Genomic DNA, 22,441 nt, shown 5'->3' on the forward strand with positions numbered 1-22,441 from the left:
TAACAGAATATACAAAGGTCAAAATTGAGTCCATTTTTGACAAGACAGGGTCTAATCCCCACTTCGAACACAAGAGGTCGCTCCTGTGATCAAATACTGGGGGGAAATACTGCTTATCACAGTTTGATGTATTCTATTAGAACTGTACAATTTTTTTTACAGATATATTTGATGCATTAAACAAATATATAGAAATCACTTAAAGAAACAAGGGAATATAATCTGTTATCATATCTGAACTTCAAGGTGAAGTGAAACAATAATGCCTGCTATCCTAACTTTGATTTTAGTGCAAAATGTATTAGCAACAGATACATCGAACTCCAGAGCACATCTATCACAGAACAACATAATTATTGGGTTCCCTCAAATTTTTCCCTTTGACATAGGGTATCTTCTGCATGATCTTGACCTTCATTGGCTCAGGAACTTATTAAGAAAATACTTGTTAACTTATTAAGAAAATACTTGTTTACAGTAAGTGTGGGCTGAAGAAAGAAAAATCTGTCTTCACCATTATGATGAAACTGTCTATTAGTAATAGTTTTTCTCTAAGCCACATACCGGCTTTTCTATTTGGAATTTCTAACATCATTGCCAATATTTCTTTAGAATAGCTTATTAGTTTAGGGAGTTAAAATACCACAGTGTGTGTGTGGCTGGTTTGCAGGAGGATGTACAGTGAGGGTGCTTTCTGTTTCTCAAATATGTCATCAGGCTTCTGGCAGCTTTCGTTGTTTAAAACCAGGTTATAAAGGTGGCATGATGGAATATGATTGGTTAAAATTCTCTATTTACTTTCTGACTATATAGTACCTTTAAAAAAAAAAACTAGAGTCAACTTGGTTATCTGTACAGTAAACATGCCCGTATACTGGGAAGATCCGCTTTGTATTATCATCATCAGTTTTACAAAAGCAGCCTGACAAAAGCCTCCATGCATATAATCCCAGAGAGTAGAAACTATGACCAAAACCCCAAAACAAAAACACACCCTCTCCAAAATCTGGTAAATGTATCAACCTATGTCCGTCTAACTTTCGATTTCACACACGCACTGATATAATTCGTAATCAAAATAGAAGGGATGAGAGATCCAGTAGAAATTTTCCCTAGAAAAAAACAAAACAAAACAAAACAAAACAAATGGATGTTCTTGGTAAAGCCCCAGCCAGACAAGGAGGAAAATTTACGCATCTTAGCTTCCCTCTGCGCTCTGGAGAAGCATATCCCTGTAAACCGAGCCACCGAGGCCGGTTGAGGGTTCACAGCTCTTATCAAGGGCTAGATCTGGCAAAAGATACAAAGAGTTTCCTGACGCACCGGGTTTTCTCAAGGCAACGGGAGACCGAAATTAAACCTGCTGCTGCGTGGGTTTGCGGGCCTCTTTAGATAAAATTGGCAGTCACGTTAGATAAGGAATAGATATTTAGAAACTTCTGGAGAAGTACGGGAGGTTCTTCCTGTGACTTTGTTTTTGGAAGACAATAAGATATGAGGGGAACATGGATGAAATTATTGAAAGGAGTTACCGATGAGTTGGAGCCAACATTCTCCTCTCTCCAGGTTGTTTCCCGAGAGAAAATGATCTGATAAACACACTCGGTTAAGTGCAATAGTTATTTCTCTGTTCTTGTGTGTTAGACCCCTCCCTACTCACGCCCTGAGACTGACGCATTCTTAAAATCCCTAGAGAGACGTGGAGACTTGTCCTTACCATTATCAAACACCACCAGTTAACTGCACACGTTTGCTTAAAAACAAAGAGCAGGAGGCGAGCAGAGAGATGAACTGGACAGGCTATACTCGCTCTGCAAACTTTATAAACGACTTGAAGACCACTCCGCACTTAGGCTTCGGGTTAGTCCTAATTCTAGAGTTAAACTGCAAAGCAGACCTCGCGGGTTGGAAGAAGAGAGTAGCCCACGGAGTCAACTTGGTTTTACCTTTGCGCTTCCAACCTGATTCTCCGCTTAGGCAAAAAGCGCCCCTCTTCCCCTACCCCACGCTTTTGGAGATCTGAGATCGGGGGTAACCAGGGAGTCAGGTAGCAGCAGCGAACAGTTCTCTGGGTCTATTCATCCCATTACCGGTTCTTCTTCTCCTAAGGCCCAGAGCGCCACGCGCAGCCAGTTCGGGAACTCACCCGCCCCGGCAGCCAAGCCCCGCAGGGCCCAGAGTTGTGCGCCAAAGCGCGAGTCAAACCGGGCCAAACGGCCTATTCCAAGTCACCCCTTTTCCTAAAGCCCGGGAGGGACTTCGTCATCAGGAAGACCTACCCACCAGCCACTCGCCACCGGCGGCGAAAAAGTGAGCCCCGCGCACAACACGGCCAGCCGGACTGCGGGGACCCCAGGAGCGCAGGGCGGAGGAGCAGCGCGACAGGAGGCGAGAGCGCTGGAGGCGCTGGAGCAAGGGAGGGGGCAGGAGGAGAGGGAGGCCAAAAGCCAGAGCAGCCGGGCAGCCCGAGCTTCGGGGGAGATCTGCCAGAGCCCCGAGCAAGCTGCCTCGGGAGCCCTAATCCTCTCCCGCGGGCTCGCCGAGCGGTCAGTGGCGCACGGCAGCAGCGAGGCTGAAATATGATAATCAGAACAGCTGCGCCGCGCGCCGGGCAGCCAATGGGCGCGGCGCTCGCCTGACGTCCCCGCGCGCTGCGTCAGACCAATGGCGATGGAGCTGAGTTGGAGCAGAGAAGTTTGAGTAAGAGATAAGGAAGAGAGGTGCCCGAGCCGCGCCGAGTCCGCCGCCGCCGCAGCGCCTCCGCTCCGCCAACTCCGCCGGCTTAAATTGGACTCCCTGATCCGCGAGGGCGCGGCGCAGCCGGGCAGCGGCTCCCTCAGCCTTGGCAACCCCAGGGGCTACTGTTTCCCACTTAGCCACAGCTCCAGCATCCTCTCTGTGGGCTGTTTACCAACTGTACAACCACCATTTCACTGTGGACATTACTCCCTCTTACAGATATGGGAGACATGGGAGATCCACCAAAAAGTAAGAGGCTGTTTTACCTTGTGGGGCTCGGTGTGCTGTTCTTGTGTGGGGTCTCTCTCAGGCACGGGTGCCAAGGGCTCTTTGGAATTGGAGTCATTGCTTGGAGAGAGAGAGAGAAGGTGGCTTTTTCTTGTTGCCGCCACGCCTGCATGCTTGCTGTTGGTTCTGATCCTCGGGGAACTGATCGTACCTTGTGTTTGAATTCGCCTGTGTGCCCTCCAGAACCTTAGCCTTCTGGTGCTAAGAGGTGGTTTCCTCCTCTGGAATCCTGAGCTCTCCGAGGTTATTCTGTTGCAAAGGTCTGCCTGCACGTACAATACCCGGAGATGTGAATTAGCATTAGACTTGCAAAAGAGAACGAGTGACAACTGTATTGATGCCTGCTCTTGCTAACAATATCCAGTCCTATGTGCTATTTAAGAGCGTGCTTCATGGAAAATACAGACATCCCTGCGTTCACTTAACGCTTCTAGTCAAAACCTTCTCTTTGACTTGACTTATCCATAATCTTTCCCAATGATTATGGCAAAGAGGGAGGAGGGAGCAAAAAGAAACACAAAATGAACGGGTTGGATTGCGTGCTAGGCTTACAATGCAGACTATTCAAATCTGCATTTTACATATATTCCACCTCCTTTTTAAAATGAGTCAAGGTTTTGATGGCACACTTCAATTACCATCCCAAAGTGCAATACTCAAAAAAAAAAAAAAAAGACAGAAAAAGAAAAGAAAAACTCCCAGAGTACGCCCTTTAAGAGAACGACACTAAAAGTGTGTTTATCTCTGTAGGAAGTAAACGGTTAGTCAATCATGTATTTATTTTCATTTCAGAAAAACGTCTGATTTCCCTGTGTGTTGGTTGCGGCAATCAAATTCACGATCAGTATATTCTGAGGGTTTCTCCGGATTTGGAATGGCATGCGGCATGTTTGAAATGTGCGGAGTGTAATCAGTATTTGGACGAGAGCTGTACGTGCTTTGTTAGAGATGGGAAAACCTACTGTAAAAGAGATTATATCAGGTATGCTATTTGTACTGCTTCTTTAATTTTGTGAGATTTCCTTGCCTCTCCCCACTCCTTATTTATTATTTGGTGTGGCTTTGTCCTTTCTCGAAGTTTCCCTTAATGGGGTCCAGCGTGCAAAAGTTACCCTATAAGTGTAATATATAAATTACACTATGCTGTTCATTTCACTTTTTAGGGGGAAAAACCCCCGTGAAACTGGATAGTGGTTTTCATAAATTATGCGATATTGAAGCTTGTTTAATTGCTTGTGGAATTTGTGATGCTCAAATTATTTTCCTCTGTTACCCCCTTCCAAAACAAACAAAAAATTCATGATGAATAAGTTGGGGTTTCTAAAAAAAAAGTTGCTTGGTTTTTATTGTATCATGCAGTGTTTTTTCTTTTTTATATATTTTAATTCAATATTTTATTAGTAACTTCCAGATTCTTTGGAGCTGTCAATGCAATAGACAAAATAAAAGTTTGATCGAAACATGTTTTTGAGATGTACTTTGAAAGAGCAAATAGAGGTATTGCTCTTTTATTTTTAGGGTATGGGTGCCTTCCTGATAAATTTCAAAACCAATCCAAATATTCTCTGCAAAAAAGACCGGAAATTTAATCTTTTTAAATATTAACCCTTTGGTGACATCTGACTGTCTTTTCTTTCTTATCTTATCTGAGCTGATGAATTAGACAGAGCAGATCAAATTGCCCATCATCTGTCTACGAACAATTGGTATATTTAGATAATTGAACAGCTTCCTTTCTCACATTAAAATCTGGTAACTGATAAAATGAGCGAATTGCCCATACTGACAAGAATAAAACCACATAATGAACTTTCTGAATTTTTTTCCCTTTCAGTTCTGCGTCTAAACTTCAGGCTTTGCCAATCTCAAATTTTCTTTGACCTGTGTATACATATGTCAGAAACTTCATTTTCTGCTTTAGGAAGCTGGTAGAATTTCTAAAGAAAATACTGTTTTAATAACAAAACAGAGGAGATAACACCTTGGTTATTCTGTTAAATGCTATCTAAATATTGTATTTAAAATAAATTCTGCAGTGGCTATTAACAAGTAATTAGGTTTGTAAGTCATAGCGTTTATGGAGCTGAAAACTTACATTGAAGTTTAGTCAGGATTTACAGTTTTTGCAGTTACATTTTTTTTCCTGCTCACTTGGTGTCAGTATTTTTTCCTTATTTTAAAGCAATGAAGTGGCGAGTATAATTTTGATACATAAAGCTGAACAGTGCAGGGGAAACAAAGTTTATTAATAGTTTGATGTGGGGGAGTGGGAGGAAAGAGGGGAAGTCGGGTACTGGAGGAAGGGGGAGGGATTTTCCAAACTGGTCACCGCAAGGTACAAGCCCTCATCCTATGGAATGGAAGATCTCACACAGAGTAGGCGGAGGGAGGGAAAACTTTTGAATCTACCTTCTAACCTCTGACAAATGAGCCGTTTTCTTTGTTTACTTGATTGGTGTGTGAACTCGAGATTCTGGAGAGGGAGAGCTCACTTGGCAACTCCAGAAGTGTCTTTACTCCTATGGAGATAGTGTTTTGCCCAGTTGTATTCAGACCTGCATGTGCCTAATTCTGGACACACGTTTGTGGAAGAAGCCAATTGCTTTTACCTTTTCCTCTCCACTCTTTCAACTCTGTGTGTGAGGGTGTGTGCAAGTGTGTGTGTCTCTTTGAAATCCTGTAGTTGTAAAAGCAGAACAGAGAGACCATTTAGATTTCCGAATGCCTTTCTCCCCCTGGGGGAGTGAGGTACCCCCCCCCTTACCCCTCTTTGTGTGGATCTTTTCCTCTCCTCCATTCTCTCTCTTTGTAGGAGTGCCCCCCACCCCATTCTCTTATTACTGATATGTGGATAGGGGTCCAGGGCAGAGCCGCCTGGATGAAACCTACAAGAATTGTCTCTTGCTAAGGAAAAGTCAGCAGGGAGGAAGGCCTTAGAAGTGGGTCTTTTCATTTTTCTGGCTGGTCTTCTCAAACAAACTGAAATAGAGGTAGAGGCTTCAGCAACTTGAAAAAGATTGAAGGAACAGAAGCAGATTTTTTTAATAATAAAAGGAAGAATGGAGAGGAAACTTTCTGTGAGTGCTGTTGCCTGAGGAAAAATCTGTAGTTGGAGGAAAACTGCTATAGGCTTGTTGTGCAGAAAGGGCTCTGGAAACCCTCAGAGGTTTCATTTTGCTATTCTGCCTGTGCATTTGTGTGTGTTTGCAGACTGAGTGGGGTGACAATCTCATCCCCAACCTCATTTTCTTTTGGAAGGAGGATTTTTTTATAGCAGCTTTAGAGACATTTCTAGCAGCAGAAGTTAGGGGATAGGGAGGCGAAAATGTAAGGCCAGTGGCTCCCGGAGTCCCCTTGGACGCCTTCCTGCCAAGAGCGGCAAGGGCCACCCTGGGAATGGTCGTTAGAACAGCGGCCCAAGCTTCCAACACATCAAGCTTTTTTCTTTGGTTTGGACTGGGCTTTCTCAACCGAGAGGTACGGACAGAGACACAGGATCACAGGAAAGGGAAAGGGAGCGGGAAAAGAGGAAATCTAATCATTTCTACCCTCCCACTCCCAGCTTGTCTGCTAATGCAGATTTCAGTGTCTAAGGGCGTTGTGGCCGGGGTCGCTGGCGACCTTGAAACGGGGGCAGTATTGGCCTGAAGTGACGCCCCCCTCTGCTTCTCTCCCCCCCACCCCGGGGCCCGCCTCCCCCCGCACAGGTTGTACGGGATCAAATGCGCCAAGTGCAGCATCGGCTTCAGCAAGAACGACTTCGTGATGCGCGCCCGCTCCAAGGTGTACCACATCGAGTGTTTCCGCTGCGTGGCCTGCAGCCGCCAGCTCATCCCCGGGGACGAGTTCGCGCTGCGGGAGGACGGGCTCTTCTGCCGCGCCGACCACGACGTGGTGGAGAGGGCCAGCCTGGGCGCCGGCGACCCGCTCAGCCCCCTGCACCCCGCGCGGCCGCTGCAAATGGCAGGTACTCCTCGGCGCAGAGGGAGGCCCTCTCGGGGAGGCAGGCGCCAGGCGAGGCCAGCGCCGCCCCTGCCAGCGCCCCGGCGGCCGCGGCAACCCTGGGAGCCACAGGGCGGTCGCTGCGGCCGGCAGTGAAATGAAGGGTTCTGGGTGCGGTTTGCACCACACTTCACCCTTTTGCCCCGGTTCAGTGCACCCACTTCCTCCCTTGACTCCCCCAGCACACCTTACACGCCTGTGCGTCTGTCTATATACATGGGTGCCCATGAATGTACACTACTTGTGCACACGCCCAAACAGTATTTCCAGTTCACCTTGGCCTCCAAACCGCGGCTTACTGAAAACGGGCTTCAGCTCCCCGCCAGGTATTCTCTCCGCCGCCGCCTAATTAAAGGGGTGGAGCTCTGGGCCCTTGGAGCTTCCTCCTTTTAACCCAATGAAGGACGCTTAGGTAGCCTCAAGTTACTTAGCCTCTCAATAAGGCTTTTTGCCTTGCGGACTGCCCCACACTCCAAAACATTTTTAAAATTTATTTTTATCCCTTTGAGAGAGAATGGACCTGAAAAGATACAGTTTTAATAATTGCAGGCCATTGCACAGAGCTGTAATTTAAAACTGTCAACAAGCTAATCTGCAGTAATTGCCTTTTAAAGGGAGCCTGCCTCTTTAAACAGTTCATTCTACGTAATTTGGTGAGAATTTCATCTTCGGGCCTGTAGCTGTGACACTAAATTGACCCCATAGGTGTTGACCTGACCCTAGAGGTCCTGGAAGGTGCAGGATTTGTAGCATACACATCCGAGGGCCCTTGCCCCAGGAAGGAGAGTAGATACAAAGCAAGGTTGGTCAGGAGGGGGCCATGGGTAAGAAGGCAGACGATGTTTCCAAACCTGCCTTCCGGTCATGAATAGATCTGCCCCTCCTCCCCCACCATCCCACCCAACACCGTGAGTTTTTAAAGTATCAATTTGCACTAAACCCTAGCAGTGAGAAAACTACAGCTCTTCCCCTTGTTTTCTGGCAGCTCTTAAGAATTCTGTCCTGGGGCATTTATGACTTGGCTTGCAGGCGGGCAAAGTCAGAGGTGGCAACTTCTGTTACGTACAACCTGTGCTCCGCTTGTGGGGAAACACAGAAGAGGCCAAAGTACTGGGATGGAGTCAGCAGCCAGAACTCCGCAGCTGACGTTTATCTAAAGGCCAGGCAGCTCCACAGAGTTTCGGTTTTCCTTTGCTTGGGATCAGCTCATCTCAGGAACATCCAGGTAGATTTAGTAGATCCAGGTAGACTGAGAAAGATCAAGGACTGGAGAGATGACCGAAATACCGAATTTCTTTACCCCCTTGACGTAACTGTTCTCTGGGGACTGAAGTTCAAGGCTTTCTGGCAGAATTCTCCTGGGCCTTCTTACTGCAGACATCCCGGCAGAGGCCAGGGTAGTGTCCCTGGCTGTCACTGGGATGTTCTGCGTTTCCTTCCCCAGTACCGCCTGTGACCTTCACTCAAGGGCCTGGAGGTTTGTGGCAGGGGTACTCGGTGTAACCTGGCGCGAGGAAAGACGAGGAGGGAGGAGAAACAAAGCTGAAAGATGCCGCCCCTGGTGCGAGCAAGGTGACAGACCCTGATACCTGCGCCCCTTTGCTAACGCTGTCGTGTTGACACGAGCAGGGGCGGAGGCTGCTTGTTTTCCGGGTCCGTATTACTCAGCATTGACCTCTGAGATTAGAGAGCGAGGTTTTATTCCTTTTCGCGTCCCTCACCCCCAGCTCTGCCAGCCCTGCTTTGTCTGTCGAGGCTGCAAAGCACCGGCCATTGTCCCGGAGCGGCGCGGGCGGGCCGGCGGCCCGGCTCCCGCTCACCGCGCCCCTTGCCCCGCAGCCGAGCCCATCTCCGCCCGGCAGCCGGCCCTGCGGCCCCACGTCCACAAGCAGCCGGAGAAGACCACCCGCGTGCGGACTGTGCTGAACGAGAAGCAGCTCCACACCTTGCGGACCTGCTACGCCGCCAACCCTCGGCCCGACGCGCTCATGAAGGAGCAACTGGTGGAGATGACCGGCCTCAGCCCCCGCGTGATCCGGGTCTGGTTTCAGAACAAGCGGTGCAAGGACAAGAAGCGGAGCATCATGATGAAGCAGCTCCAGCAGCAGCAGCCCAATGACAAAACAGTGAGTGGCCCTGGGGCCCGGGCAGGGGGCGAGAGTGGGAAGCAGAGGAGGCGTGTGCGCCGGCGGCCCAGGTGGGCCGGGCGCCGTTTCCTCCGGCTCTGGGGCAGGAGCCGGGACTGGCGGCCCCTCATCCCCACCCCTGCCCCGGGGAGAGGCCCGCGGCGCCCAGCCCACCAGCGGCGGCGGGCTGCCCCGGGAGGCCCCTCCTGCGGGATGGAGCTGCTGACCCGCCCCCAGCCCGCGTGGGTGGGCTCGTGCCCTTCAACTTCGCCCCTCCTCGGATTTGAAAGGGCCCACGCGGTTGCCCCCTCCGTGGGCAGCGAGGCCTTGGCCCTGGTTTTGCCAAAGTTCAAGCCATCCGTTCCTTGGGCACGTCAGGGGAGGGAGGGCCAGCTCCTTGGCTTCCTATCTAATCCAGGGTTCAGTGGGTGGGTCACGGTGGGGGGAAAGTCCAGGGTGTGAGGCCAGCTGCAGAGCTCCCAAGCTGCGAGGTCCCCCAAGGTGACCCGTGGAAACAGGGCTCCTCTGCTCCAGGTCAAGCTCAGGCCTCCAGAGACCTCCAGTCCCCAGCTCTATTGCCCAGTGTCATCCCTGGCCCAGGGCAGCACCCACCCCGCAGGCCTCCTGGTTACTTAAGCTAAAGAGTTTCTTTCTTTCTTTTTTTTTTTTTTTCCTTTTTACTGCTTCAGCCCTATTTTTAAATGCCATAAAACCCACTGTCATTAAATTTGGCAGACCGGCCAAGCCTGGGCTGGGGCACTTTCTAAGTTAGTTAGTGCATAATAACACAATAGCCGCCAGACCCATAGCTTGGGAGTGGGGGTTGGCTCTGGGAGAATTGCCTGCAGAAAATCTAACCAAAAATCTAACTGAAATTAGTCAGAAAACCACCATGTCTAGAGGCTGAAGGGAGGCCTCGCCTGCCTCAGCTTCCTACTGAGATGCTATGGCCTGGGAAGGAAGACAGGAGGAATTGGGATGAAGGGTGAATGTAAGGGGAAGGAAGAAAGTCAAAATAGAATTTCACTTAATAAGGTCCAGGCAGACCTAGTGGTCCAGCCCACGGAAGCAGAAAAACAAAGCATAATAAAACAAAACTGAACCCTGGCTAATATCCATGCGTGCAGCAGATTAACTGAGTCAATAAAGGCCACTATATAGATAAGATAATACCAGGGTATATTTGCTTAGCCTGCAGACAATGGAGGGAGGGAGTTTGCTCATTAACATGTTGGGACTGGGGGGGACTATTCACAGAATATCCAGGGGATGACAGGAACTCCCATGGTGGCCGCCAGTCCAGAGAGACACGACGGTGGCTTACAGGCAAACCCAGTGGAGGTGCAAAGTTACCAGCCGCCTTGGAAAGTACTGAGTGACTTCGCCTTGCAGAGTGACATAGATCAGCCGGCTTTTCAGCAACTGGTAAGTGTCAGCTCCCAGCATGGGGAGGCTGGATCTCCAAAGAAAGGAGATTCTGGTTTAACTGTCACACAATGAAAGATTGGGGGAGGGGGGGTGTTGCCTCCCTGGCCCCAGGGTTGGGGAGAAGAGATGGAGGAGGTGTGGTGGACGCACACCTCCTTGCATGCCAGCATGCAAGGAAAACAAACCTTATGAGTCTTGTCTGTGAGAGGTCATAATTTGACCATCTAAGTTGAATTTTCTATCAATCAGACCTGCTTTGAGGGATTAACTTCAGGGTGCCTAACTACATAGATATACCTGGGAAGGTGTACAGGGTTAGAGAATCATGCATCTTAGACTTTTAGGGTCAGAAGGGACTTTAGAGATGACCTTGGCATTTTAATCAGCAACTAATAAATATACTCCCTCCTCAGCTCCCAGAGAATGGTGTATTTAGGGACCTAAATCCAGGTGATTATAATAATAAGCAATGTTGTAAAACATAGTCAATGTTATTATCAGTGGTCAGCAGGCACCTGTCTGGGTGCAAGTTTTCAAATATATCAATTAAGAGTTCAGTTGTCTAAAGGTATGAGTGATACTTTTTGCTACTCTGTCCCTTTCTGGGACTATATCTTCATCTAAATGTAGGACTGCTTAAAGAGTTTTTAGCATATGAGTTCAAGTATCACACACAGTCATATACTGTGGGGCATAAACAGCGAAAGGAGTTCTACCAATAAGAGATAATAATGTGAAAACCTGTTTTAGCAATAATACGTTTTACACATCCAGAGAAGAGAAAATCAAGTCACCTCTCACCTACAAAAGGCTTAAGGGTGAAGATAACTAAGATTATTAAGTGTATGTCCTTGGTGATATGGTATATGTACACATGTGGAGTTTTTCTTAAACAATAAAACAGCCCTATAGAATCTTACTCTATAAAACAATATCTATCCTAAAAACTTCTTCCGTTCTTTGAAAATAAAGCTGGAGTTGAGGTTAGCTTTTTGACCCCCCACATTTACCTGGAGGGCATTTTCTTTCTTTGTGGCAACAGTTGGGTAATGGGCCAGAGGTAGTGGTTAAAAGGGGCTTGGCCCAGGTGTATGTTTGTATGTGGGCCAGTCTAGAGGTGAGGCAGATTTGAGGAGTCCCTTGACCTCCCAATGGGAAACTTTTAAAGGGTAGAAAGGAAGGTAGACCCTGGAATTAGGAAAAAGAACTTACTTTTAAAGCCAGGTTAATCTTACGAGTTATTTGGCTGATAGAAGGCAGGTAAGGGGAGGGTTCTCTGGCAGCCAATTGTTTGCACCTTCTGAAACTTTCCTGTCAGCTGAGGGCAGAGGAAAGGAAGCCAAGGGGAGGGGTAGGAGCCCAGTGGAGAAGGAGGTTTACAACAGCAACACAATACTTTCGCCTTAAAAGAAGGAGCCAGATATTTATAATGTGGATGACGTTATAATACATGGGTCTCCTCTCGGAAGGAAGAGCCTGATTTAAAGAGAGAGAGACAGAGACAGAGAGAGGAGAGGCCAAAGGCAGCAGGACCAACAACAAGGAAGAAAGCCCACGCTGTGAACCCTCTGAGGAGTTAATCATTGTTCTGTGGAGCCTCCTCTGAATCTCCCGTCACACGATCTGAGCGTCGTGTTATGGATTTTCCAACTCAAGAAGAGAGGCTTTGATGCCTAGAGACTGAGAACTCGCCTGCTCCCAGGGCAACATGTAGCCGGCAGGATAATTTTATTTCGAGCATGCATGGTGGAGTTGTGATGCCATTTTACAGTGAAAAACACATTTGTTCTTAAATAATTTAATGCAACATAATGTTGGGAATTCAGTTTCAGTTAAAACAGAGATCTCTTGGAAGATGGGAAAGCGAGAGGATTTCTTCTCGCGTTCTTTTCCTTGTAGGCTTTCTTTAAGCCTCTTAAAATTCAAAAATACATGTGGATATCCCTATCTGTATATCTATCTTATTAATCTACACAGAAGGACACTTGTAGGTACACACACACACAAACATACACAGGACGATTTTATAATCCTTTTGTGAATACGATCACACTCTCCTTTATTCATTTCTCAACCTTCTATGCAGGTCAATTTTTCAGAAGGAGGACCGGGCTCTAATTCCACTGGCAGTGAAGTGGCGTCGATGTCCTCTCAGCTCCCAGACACACCTAACAGCATGGTAGCCAGTCCTATTGAGGCATGAGGAACATTCATTCAGATGTATTTTTTTTTCCCTGTTGGAGAAAGTGGGAAATTATAATGTTGAACTCTGAAACAAAAGTATTTAACGACCCAGTCAATGAAAACTGAATCGAGAAATGAATGCTCCATGAAATGCACGAAGTCTGTTTTAATGACAAGGTGATATGGTAGCAACACTGTGAAGACAATCATGGGATTTTACTAGAATTAAAACAACAGACAAAACCCAAACCCAACATATGCTATCCAATGACCTTAGGAGTACTGAAAAAAAAAAAAAAGACGTTTTTAAAACGTAGAGGATTTATATTCAAGGATCTCAAAAAAAAGCGTTTTCATTTCACTGCACATCTAGAGAAAAGCAGAAATAGAGATTTTCTAGTCCATCCTATTCTGAATGGTGCTGTTTCTATATTGGTCATTGCCTTGCCAAACAGGAGCTCCAACAAATGAGCAGGAAGAGAAACTGGCCTCCTAGGCTGAAAGAGTCCTTTCGGGAAGGTGGAGCTGCATTGGTTTGCGATGTTTTTAGTTGACTTTAACAAAGGGTTAATTGAAATCCTGGGTCTCTAGCATGTCCTGTAGCTGGTTTCTTTTTTCCTTTTGCCCTCCCCCCCACCTTTATTTTATTTTATTTTTTTTGAGATCCATCCTCTATCAAGAAGTCTGAAGCGACTTTAAAGGTTTTTGAATTCAGATTTAAAAACCAACTTATAAAGCATTGCAACAAGGTTACCTCTATTTTGCCACAAGCGTCTCGGGATTGTGTTTGACTTGTGTCTGTCCAAGAACTTTTCCCCCAAAGATGTGTATAGTTATTGGTTAAAATGACTGTTTTCTCTCTCTGGAAATAAAGAGGAAAAAAAGGAAACTTTTTTTTGTTTGCTCTTGCATTGCAAAAATTATAAAGTAATTTATTATTTATTGTCGGAAGACTTGCCACTTTTCATGTCATTTGACATTATTTTTTGTTTGCTGAAGTAAAAAAAGAAAAAGATAAAGGTTGTACCGTGGTCTTTGAATTATATGTCTAATTCTATGTGTTTTGTCTTTTTTTTTCTTAAATATTATGTGAAATCAAAGCGCCATATGTAGAATTATATCTTCAGGACTATTTCACTAATAAACGTTTGGCATAGATAAATAAATAAACGCAATGATTCAGGGTCCCTCTTTTATATGTTTACAAGTAAGCCATTAAAATGTCTGATATTAAGGACTGCATGTGAATCGGGGTAAACTGACATACAATAGGTGGGATGTTTTATTGCAAATAGGTTAAGCTTGCAAGTTTGCATTTCAATAGTTGGATCAAAACTGGTTGGAAACCTTTAGCACTCAGCTGTGATGTTACTGTTTTTTTGAAAATGAGATGCTATCCTCTGTCCCTTTCCCCACCTTTCTTCTTGTCTCTTTTCTTGCCCTGCCCTCCACCCCACCTAAAAGAGGAAGAGGGTCCTTCTTAAAATAGGCCTAGATCCTGAGTCATTATTTTATTTTCTTAGAGTGCTTTATACCAAAGCCTCCTGCTTAGGACTGTTGAAATGACCCATACTTCAAGTATAAGCCCTCGGTAAAAGAGAGGCTTTCTGCCTGGCCGGTGAGGTATGACCATTATTTACCAGTGGCGGCTGTCAGCCGATTGAGAAATGCGGCTTTATTTGCGCAGGAAGAACCGGCCGAGAGAGGGGAGTTTTCTCAGCAATTCCCAGACTAGTCACCGTGTCTTTCCTGCCTTCGCCTGCCCATCAGCACCCGCAACTTGTCCCCCTGCCCTTCTTCTCCCCCAACTCCGAATGCAGAAACCTCAGGAGGGTGACTGGTGGGGGCGGAGAACCGCTGCGGAGGTTCTGTCGGGAACCGCCTTTGTAAGCAGAGGTCCGGGTCGCTTGCCCCGGCGGCCCCCCCCGGCGGCGGTCGGACTTTCGGGGACGTGCGCCCTAACACCCCCTCCCCCGCCATTTAGCAGTAGCTCCTGTGCCCGAGCCAGAACCTAGGGATGGATAAATGTCCCTGCCCGAAATCAGGCTTCTCGGTTCGTTTGTGGGTGTAGAGTTAGGACTTGGGGCTCCACCCTATCCCCTCTCTTCCCACCCCCACCCCAGGATGCTGCTTCGGCTCTTTAGTAACTGGATGCATTTGTCCGCGCGAGTGTAATGCCGGTTTAAATGTCTGACAACTCGTAATAAATTCGAAAGCTGCAGTACCCTAATCGTGTGTCTCGTGGCGTGCGCCCCTTCGGGCCCCTGCCGGGGAGCAGGGCGGAGGCCGGGCCGGAGACCGGCGAGCCTCGCAGCTTCCCAGCTCTCAAGTCGCCTTCGCCTTCTCCAAACCTGCCGCAAGTCGGGAAACGAGCCTCAATTAGGCTTTTGTTTGGCCTCGTTCTACATAACGGGTTAATTACAGGCTCTAACATGGGGGCAGAGAGAAAACAAACTTTGCATTGAAAATGTTACAGTGCATTAGACATGCCCGTTGATTACTTTGATTGTTGTGTCTAATTCTTGACAGAGGGGTAATAATTTGGCCGGCGGTAATAATGGCTTGTAGTCATCTGTTGAGAAAAACAGGAGTTATGTCTTATCTCACATGGATCTTCTCCGGGAAGGCGCCCATCCCCTCTTTCTTTTCTCTCCCATCTCCCTCCTCTAATCTCTTGCACCAGACTTGACTCCCTCAGCTTCCCAATTTCTATTCGCCTGTCTTTTCAACTTTACTTTTTCCTCAACATCCTTCCTGGGATGGCTGACTAATATGTGCAAGGATGGCAGGTCCAACATGAATATTGGTGTCAGGAGTGCAAAGTTACTGATTGCCCAAGCCCTGGTTTGGAAACCTTGAAGTCCTTTTCCCCAGGCATAGCCTTTGGAAGACCCTTTTGAAAACAGGAACTAGAGATGGGGGGGGGAGGAATTTTAGGGTTTGAATGCAATGTGGAGACTTAATTGAGGCACACATCTTTGTGATGGTTTTTCATCCTGATATTTATTTCTAAGATTAGGGGGCTTGGGTGGTGAGAGATAAGGTTTTAAGCATATAGATATCAGTCTATTCTGAAGTCCACAGCTCGAATTTAAGTACAGTAATTTGGGAGGGAAGTGCTGAATGATTTGGTTTCACTTGCTAGATTCAAGATATTTGTTGCTTGATGGCTGAGAATGGATTCATGGGTCGATAGCATTCCAGTTCTTGTATTATGCATATGAAAGGTGTGTTCCCTTCTAGACTCCTCGGCACGTGCTCTAAAATGTGTAGCTGAAATGTCTTCTTGTTTGCAAACCATCTTTTGCACATACTCTCCTTTTCCCTGCACACCTCTGGAGACCAAGTTTTGAGCTGTGTTCTTCTAATGAAATTCCTTCTGTTTGCTATTATCTTTGATCCTCCCTCCCCTTATTACTCTGAATTCTTCCTTCTGGACATTATGACTCATTTCCTCCAGCTTCTGCAAGCTAAAATTTAATGCAACTAAAAACATCCAGGATGCTCTCCTTAAATCAGGGAATCCATATCAGCATCTATACTCTTAAAAAAAAAAAAAAAGACAGGATTTTTTCCACCTATTGTTTCAGAGCAATAACATCCTCTTATTTCAGTTTATTGTCTCTGTTTTTCCCTTTCATCAAGGGACCTGGATTTTCTTACCGTTAAAAAAAAGTTTCTTTCTAAGGTAGAATCACATTGGAAGAAATTTTTTTCTGGTTATTTGAGATTCTGTGTGGGTGTACCCACTTACCAATTCACAACTTTTTTGTAATTCAAGATTAAATAGGTGACTTAGTGATGCTCTGGTGCTATTCACCCCAATCAAATTGTTCAACTCTTATTGACCTACTTTCTGTTCTATCTTATCCTTTTGACTAAAAGCCAAAAAGATACAATGTGCTTTTAAGGTACCTTGAAGTGCTTGGCATTTTCCTAGCACCTTGAATTTTTAAGCCATAAGATCGATCTCATTGAAATATCTCTTGTAAGTCCCATGTGGATTTACTTAGCCTTTTCCTTTTTCTTAAAAAAAAAAAAAGAAGAAGAAAAGTAAAAACTAAGTTCAAACCACCAGAAGAGCTAAGTTTGGACGGGACCCAGCCAGTTTGGGTTTAATCTCCCCTGTAATACAAGTAAACTATCTAAGCAGAAAGTATTTATTTTCTTATCTGTAAAGTTCAGTGTAGTCATCTTTTCTAAAGGAGACTTATAATCCAAATTATGCTTGAGTTCTATTCATTAAGGACTATTTACTTCTTTGCTGCTAATCAACGATTAAAGATTGTGTCACAACAAGGTGGGTCAAATTTTCTTTAGGGGTGCTGGGAGAAAGGAGGAAGGAATTTTTTGTGTGTGCCTTTATTTTAGGTGTTACTTTCGAAAAGGGCCCCAAATCTTGAATTCTCGTTGACTATTTAAAATAAAGACAATCAACTTGTACAGTGTGAGTTGCTGTTTTTAAACTAATATGCAAGTAGTTAATTCAGGGCGCTGGCAGCCAATTCTGTTTACTGATCTTTTCTGATTGTTGTTTTCTTGATAACTGAGTAAGCCACTGAATGGCTGTTTGAGCCTAGGCGCCACAAACATAAACTTCACAGCTTACAATGTCCCAAGTCGTGATGGAGGATCTCTCCACACCTCCTGGAGACTTCTGAAGTGTAGACAGAGAAGTTGGTTCACAGGGAGCGAAGGAGGGGGAGGGGCGGGAGGGAAGGCCGCTGAGTGTTTGCTGTGAGCATTGTTACTATCACATCCTTTAATTTTTATGGCGCTTAAGCTGTTGGCTCCGAGAAGCCAGTTTCTGTGCCTTGGAGAAGCCAGTCTCTGCCCGGAGCCGCACTTAAGACTACTTGATTTTTTTTAAAAAAGGTTTTTTAACATTTATTTTGCATATCTTTCTGCTTAATTATGCCTCTGCAAAAGCGCTCAGCAATGATAAGCAAAACGTTCTGGAAAAAAAAAAAAAACCATTTTTACCCCCAAAGGGGTGAACGCCTGGATTTGGAGGGAAAGTTGTAGGGTAAGAAAGGCACCTTGACCTGTGCTGTACGACAGCTCTATGCTAGATTCCGCTCGGCCCTCTCCTCGCCTGGGATCTTCTTTCCCTTCCATTGAGCAAAAGTTAGTTTTCATTTCTTCGGAGATGTTATTTGTGGATTTGATTGTGTTGGCAACTTATTTTTCCTATCTTCCTAGTGATTCTCCTCTCCGATGTGTTTGCCAGGTCCAGCGGGCAGGGCAGAGCCCGGCTGCACTCGGGTTTGGGGTGTGTGGGTGCTAGGAAGGGGACCCGACACTGGTCTAACCAGCCCTGTGACTCACGCGGGCAAGGCAGCCCTTGATCCCTTAAAGCAGGGACAGTCGTGGTCCGGGAGAGGAAAAAGGGGTGTTGCTGGGCCCTTCTCTTTCAGGGGTTGATCAGGTTGGCAGATCTGGAGGGCTAATCCAAACAAGGCGCTTGACTTGTGAGGTCGCGAGTCTAGACAGAGCTGGTGGCTCGGCGGCTCCTTATCTTTCCCTGGAATCAGCCGAAGAGGCGCTCCCCGGCCCACTGCGCTCGGCTCGCCCCGGCCGGAGCCACAGCACGGCGCAGACGGCACAACAAACACAGCACCTGAGGCTTTACAGCTCGCTTTGTTGTTTAATAGGGAGGGCCGCAGAGCAGTCCTTCGTTTTCTCGGCCCCGCGCCGGCCGTTCCGCGTGGCGGGCGGGCCTCGGATGCCGGGTGGGGTGCGCGCCGGCCCCGCCGGCCGCTCGGTCCCCGCGGGCCAGCGCGCACGGCCAGCGGGTCTGGCGCGGTCCCGGCCAGGGCCTGCGGGAGACCCCAGCGCTGCCTGCATCTTGATTCGCAGCCCCGGAGGCCGCGGGGGTGAAGGGACTGTGGGAGCAAGCTCAGCGCGAGGTGTCCTGAGCTAATCCCGTATCTCCTCCTGCTGCCTGGAAATGACAGTTCTGCGCTATAGCCACTTACGGTTTGCGGGGTCAGTGGGCTCTGACTCAAGGGCGATCAATAAAAACATTTAGTTCAGTAATAAGCTTCTTCCCTCCCCCTCCCCCCACCATGTACCGAGAAAGATGCGTCACCATCTTGGACAGAGTGTCCCTGAGCCGCGGAGCGCCCTTTCTTTCCCAGCAAGCGCATAGTGGCGTGACTTGCCCGTGTTTCCGTGACCACTTCACTGGGAACACCGTGGAAGTCTTCCTTGATTCCCCAGCTGGCTTCCACCACAGAGAGGCTGGCACTTCCCTCCACCTGGGAGCGAGGGGACCATTGGGACAGAGCTTGCAGTGCCCTTTTTGGAATGACAACCAAGCTTGGGGATTTACCATCAGGATTTTGCGGCTTACGTTTCAAATTAATTGAGTACGATTAAGTTAATTATAATTTGGGTCCTTCCCTGTGGAATTTTTCTCTTGTTTCAAAAAGAAGAGAGTTTTTAGTTACATCTTGTTAGTCACTGTTCTTCTAGTTTGCAAACATCGTGTGTGTGTGTGTGTGTGTGTGTGTGTGTGTGTGTGTGTGTGTGTGTGTGTGTGTCATTGGCACGGAATGGATGATACTGCCTCTGTGTGAAAACTAACCATCAATGGAGGTCAGAGTAATTTGGTTATGTGCTTCATGTGGCGGTAATACACACACCATCATCTCCCCGTTTTGGAGGTAGGACAAATTCACGTCATGCTCTTCCCTGTCTGGTCCCAGTCTTGCAAATGTGTCAAATTAAAAAAAAAAAAAAGCAAAACAAGACAAAAACCAAGTTTTAGGAAATCAAAGAATTTTGGTAGGGAGCTTAATTTTTTTTTCCTTCTCCAGAAAATAATCCTTAACTGTAACTCAGGCTCTGACTTTTTTTTTTCTCATGGGTAAGAGTTGCTGTTTATTTTGACCTGTCACAAATACAATGTGTTGTTTGAAACTTGTTAAACTTAGCAGGTATATGGAGATAATACTAGACAGGCCACTGAATATGATAAGGCAAAATATGGTGGGAATGAACTTTTAAGGGCTCTGAAGGATTTTACTTTTTTTCAATAGCCTTTTAATTAATTTTTTCAGAATGTTACATCTTATTTTTTCACAGTTCTGCAACATCATGCACTAAACAGTTGTTCAAAGCACAGTAAAGATACAATTGGCAAAATGCTACTTGTGCAGGTTCTGTTCTGCAGTTATTTTGCTAATTTAGATTACTTACAGTCTCGGTTTTAAATAAGTTTTTTCCCATTACTAAAGAAAATAATGCCCACATCTGGGTAAAAAAACCATGTTTTGTCTTAAACGTTTTAATAAATACTTATTAGGACAAATATTAATTTGTTTTTATTCTATTACAGGAGGTTTACTGTAAAAACAGGTTTAGCAAAGGAAAAGGTATATCTGACTTTGGGAAAGAACTAGCAGGAAGTAGAAAAACATTATGTTTGTGAAAAGAAGATACGTACTTTGAAACAGTATATTTTAAACAATAAAGGAAGAAAATAGTTATGGGCCAAATAGTTGAAATCTCATTTTAAACTTACAGAATGTAACTGATAGTTGTTTAAAATGTGATATCAGTAGTTCAAGATATAAGTTCTCAAGAAGAAATTCTTGAAGTAAAAATAGCCTAGCAGCCTAAATAACATTTAAGGTTAAATTCATAAAACAAAATGAGTGACTTTATTTGTGAACTACAGTAATTTGCTTCCACTAACAATGCTGATGTCTAAAGATTAAATGTGGCAGATACATTATTATTTCTCAGTTTCTGGAGAATGAAACTGATTATCTGTTTCTGAAGAATGAAAATGCTTAGTAACTTCTGAAGTCATTCATTTACTTCCTTCAGTAATGTATGGAAATATTTTAGAGATTACTATTTCAAATTTTGTTTTTGTAATAAAGTATATTTCCTGTTTTTAAGACTATGCTGTATCCTTGAAGTCTTTGCAACTTCAGATACACTAGGTACTCTGGCATTTTCTGCCATGCCTGGCCAAATTTCTACCTATTTACCAGAAGTTGAACACTTGGGTGAAGGATCGTATCTGACCAATAAAAACTCACCTTTTAGTTCTCTTGTCCCATCATGGATTCATAAGTCTCGTTAATGTTAGTAGACAGTGTCCTTATGTGTCATTTGCAGAGCAGGGCTTGGAGCTATTTTACCCAGCAATGTCTTCATAACAAGTATGTCAAGGCCAGAATGACCTAAGAAGTAATTTCAGTCACATCTGGGCCTAGATAAGATATTAGTCTCACAGGTGAAAATGAGCATAGAAAGTGGTTGGATGAGAACTGGCTTTAAAAACAAGTGGAGTTTTTTTTTGTTTTTTTTTTGTTTGTTTGTTTGTTTTTTTAAAGGCCTGAAAGTGTTTTCCCCCACCTTTTAGAATTTTAGGAGTAGCCCTTATTAGTTACCCAAGAGTAGAGAAATATTCCTGCCAGGCATATAGTAAAGCTTCTCTACCATTGACATCCAGGACCGAAGCTGGTTATATCCCGCTTACTCACCATCTAGGAACTTGCTTCCAATGAATTATTTACTGGAATTTGAGTGATGCTTTGTTTATTTGTTTTCATTTTGTAGTGGCGATGAACTCTATGAAATCATTCTTGTGGATAAATGTGTGCATTTGTAATGTGTATTATCACGGCCTTTGGCCGTGGCATAGAGTTTTCTCTAGGGCAAAGCTAAGTGGCTGGTGTTAGAATAGAATCTATAACCTTACAGAATTGAGTGATGGTCCAAGAATATAAATGATGAATGCTGTTCATCATGAATGTTGTTTTGGTTATTCAAGTTAAAATCTGCTAAAATCGCTATGCAGACTAAGAATATTTTAACTCTCCTTTGTAGGGAACATCAAGGAAGGAGGCAGTTTCTCCTCCAGCCAGAGATGCATAGTGGTTGTTTCTGCCATGACATGACACTTTTCTATCTGCAAAGCACTTTACAGTCATTAGTTATGCATGAGAGCCGCCGAGCCCAGTTTCCTAATGACCTCTCTACCTGCTTCTCAGCACCATTCTCAATTCCCTCGTCTTTCCTTCATATGTGTAAGAGCAGAACATCAAAGAAGTAATACTTTGTCCTTGATGACTTCAGTGAGGACTTCGTTAGATCAGAGAATGGGAACTATTTTATAGACATTTTTAGTGAAGTCCATATTCCTTACGTCTAGGAACGGAGGGGCGGGGATGCTGAATGGCAAAGTGGGCAGCTGCAGTAAACTAGCAAAACTGTAACTTATCTCCTTCAGTAAGTGACTCTTAAACGTTTTGATTTCAGGACCCCTTAAAGCTCTTCAGTATTATGGAGGCGCTCCAAAAGTTTTTGTTTATGAGTTATATTTATCAGTGTTTACTGTATAAGTGAAAAATGATGATTTTGAAATATTTTTAAAAATAATGTATCTGATCACATAAATTACTTTTTGTGTGAAAAATAAGTATAGATTACTAAACAAAAAATTGAGTAGGAAGAGTGGTAGTGTTTTCTATTTTGGCACATCTTTTAAATATCTGGCTTAATAGAAGACAGCTTAATTTTCATATCTGCTTCCTCATTCAACCTGTGGACACATCACACATCCTATAGCCTCTGGAAAAGTCCATGTCCGTTGTGAGAGGACGAAATTAAAAAGGTAAAGATTATTATGAAAAGAGTTTCGGCCTCTGAAAAGT

General features: G+C 45.3%; 1 protein-coding gene and 1 long non-coding RNA gene across 3 annotated transcripts; one reads left to right on the top strand and one right to left on the bottom strand.

Annotated features, from left to right (window-relative positions):
* The first annotated feature begins 2,717 nt into the window (after positions 1 to 2,717).
* On the top strand, positions 2,718 to 13,945 carry ISL1 (ISL LIM homeobox 1). Of its 2 annotated transcripts, none has more exons than XM_074357983.1 (6): positions 2,718 to 2,988; positions 3,820 to 4,009; positions 6,735 to 6,994; positions 8,869 to 9,155; positions 10,413 to 10,580; positions 12,053 to 12,663. In XM_074357983.1, exons 1-6 carry the CDS (start codon positions 2,961 to 2,963, stop codon positions 12,161 to 12,163), a joined length of 1,044 nt encoding a protein of 347 aa, XP_074214084.1. In that variant the 5' UTR covers positions 2,718 to 2,960; the 3' UTR covers positions 12,164 to 12,663. The 2 variants fall into 2 exon arrangements, with proteins under 2 accessions (XP_074214084.1, XP_074214076.1); XM_074357975.1 differs by lacking the exon at positions 12,053 to 12,663 and adding an exon at positions 12,670 to 13,945 and having other exon boundaries at positions 2,725 to 2,988.
* On the bottom strand, positions 13,518 to 19,053 carry LOC141575968 (uncharacterized). The gene is made up of 2 exons (XR_012504113.1): positions 18,842 to 19,053; positions 13,518 to 13,629 (listed from the first exon to the last, which is right to left on the bottom strand). It is a non-coding gene; the product is annotated as an uncharacterized LOC141575968 (long non-coding RNA).
* Positions 19,054 to 22,441: the final 3,388 nt, after the last annotated feature.

The sequence above is a fragment of the Camelus bactrianus genome, chromosome 3 (assembly GCF_048773025.1).
Source record: "Camelus bactrianus isolate YW-2024 breed Bactrian camel chromosome 3, ASM4877302v1, whole genome shotgun sequence".
Lineage (NCBI taxonomy): Eukaryota > Metazoa > Chordata > Mammalia > Artiodactyla > Camelidae > Camelus > Camelus bactrianus.

What these genes read in the sequence shown, in the direction of transcription:
- ISL1 (XM_074357975.1), top strand. Translation starts at nt 2,961, where the DNA reads ATGGGAGACATGGGAGATCCACCAAAAA. An exon ending in CATGGGAGATCCACCAAAAA is followed by an intron (nt 2,989 to 3,819) that starts GTAAGAGGCTGT and finishes TTTTCATTTCAG; the next exon opens with AAAAACGTCTGATTTCCCTG. An exon ending in AGCAGCCCAATGACAAAACA is followed by an intron (nt 9,156 to 10,412) that starts GTGAGTGGCCCT and finishes GACTATTCACAG; the next exon opens with AATATCCAGGGGATGACAGG.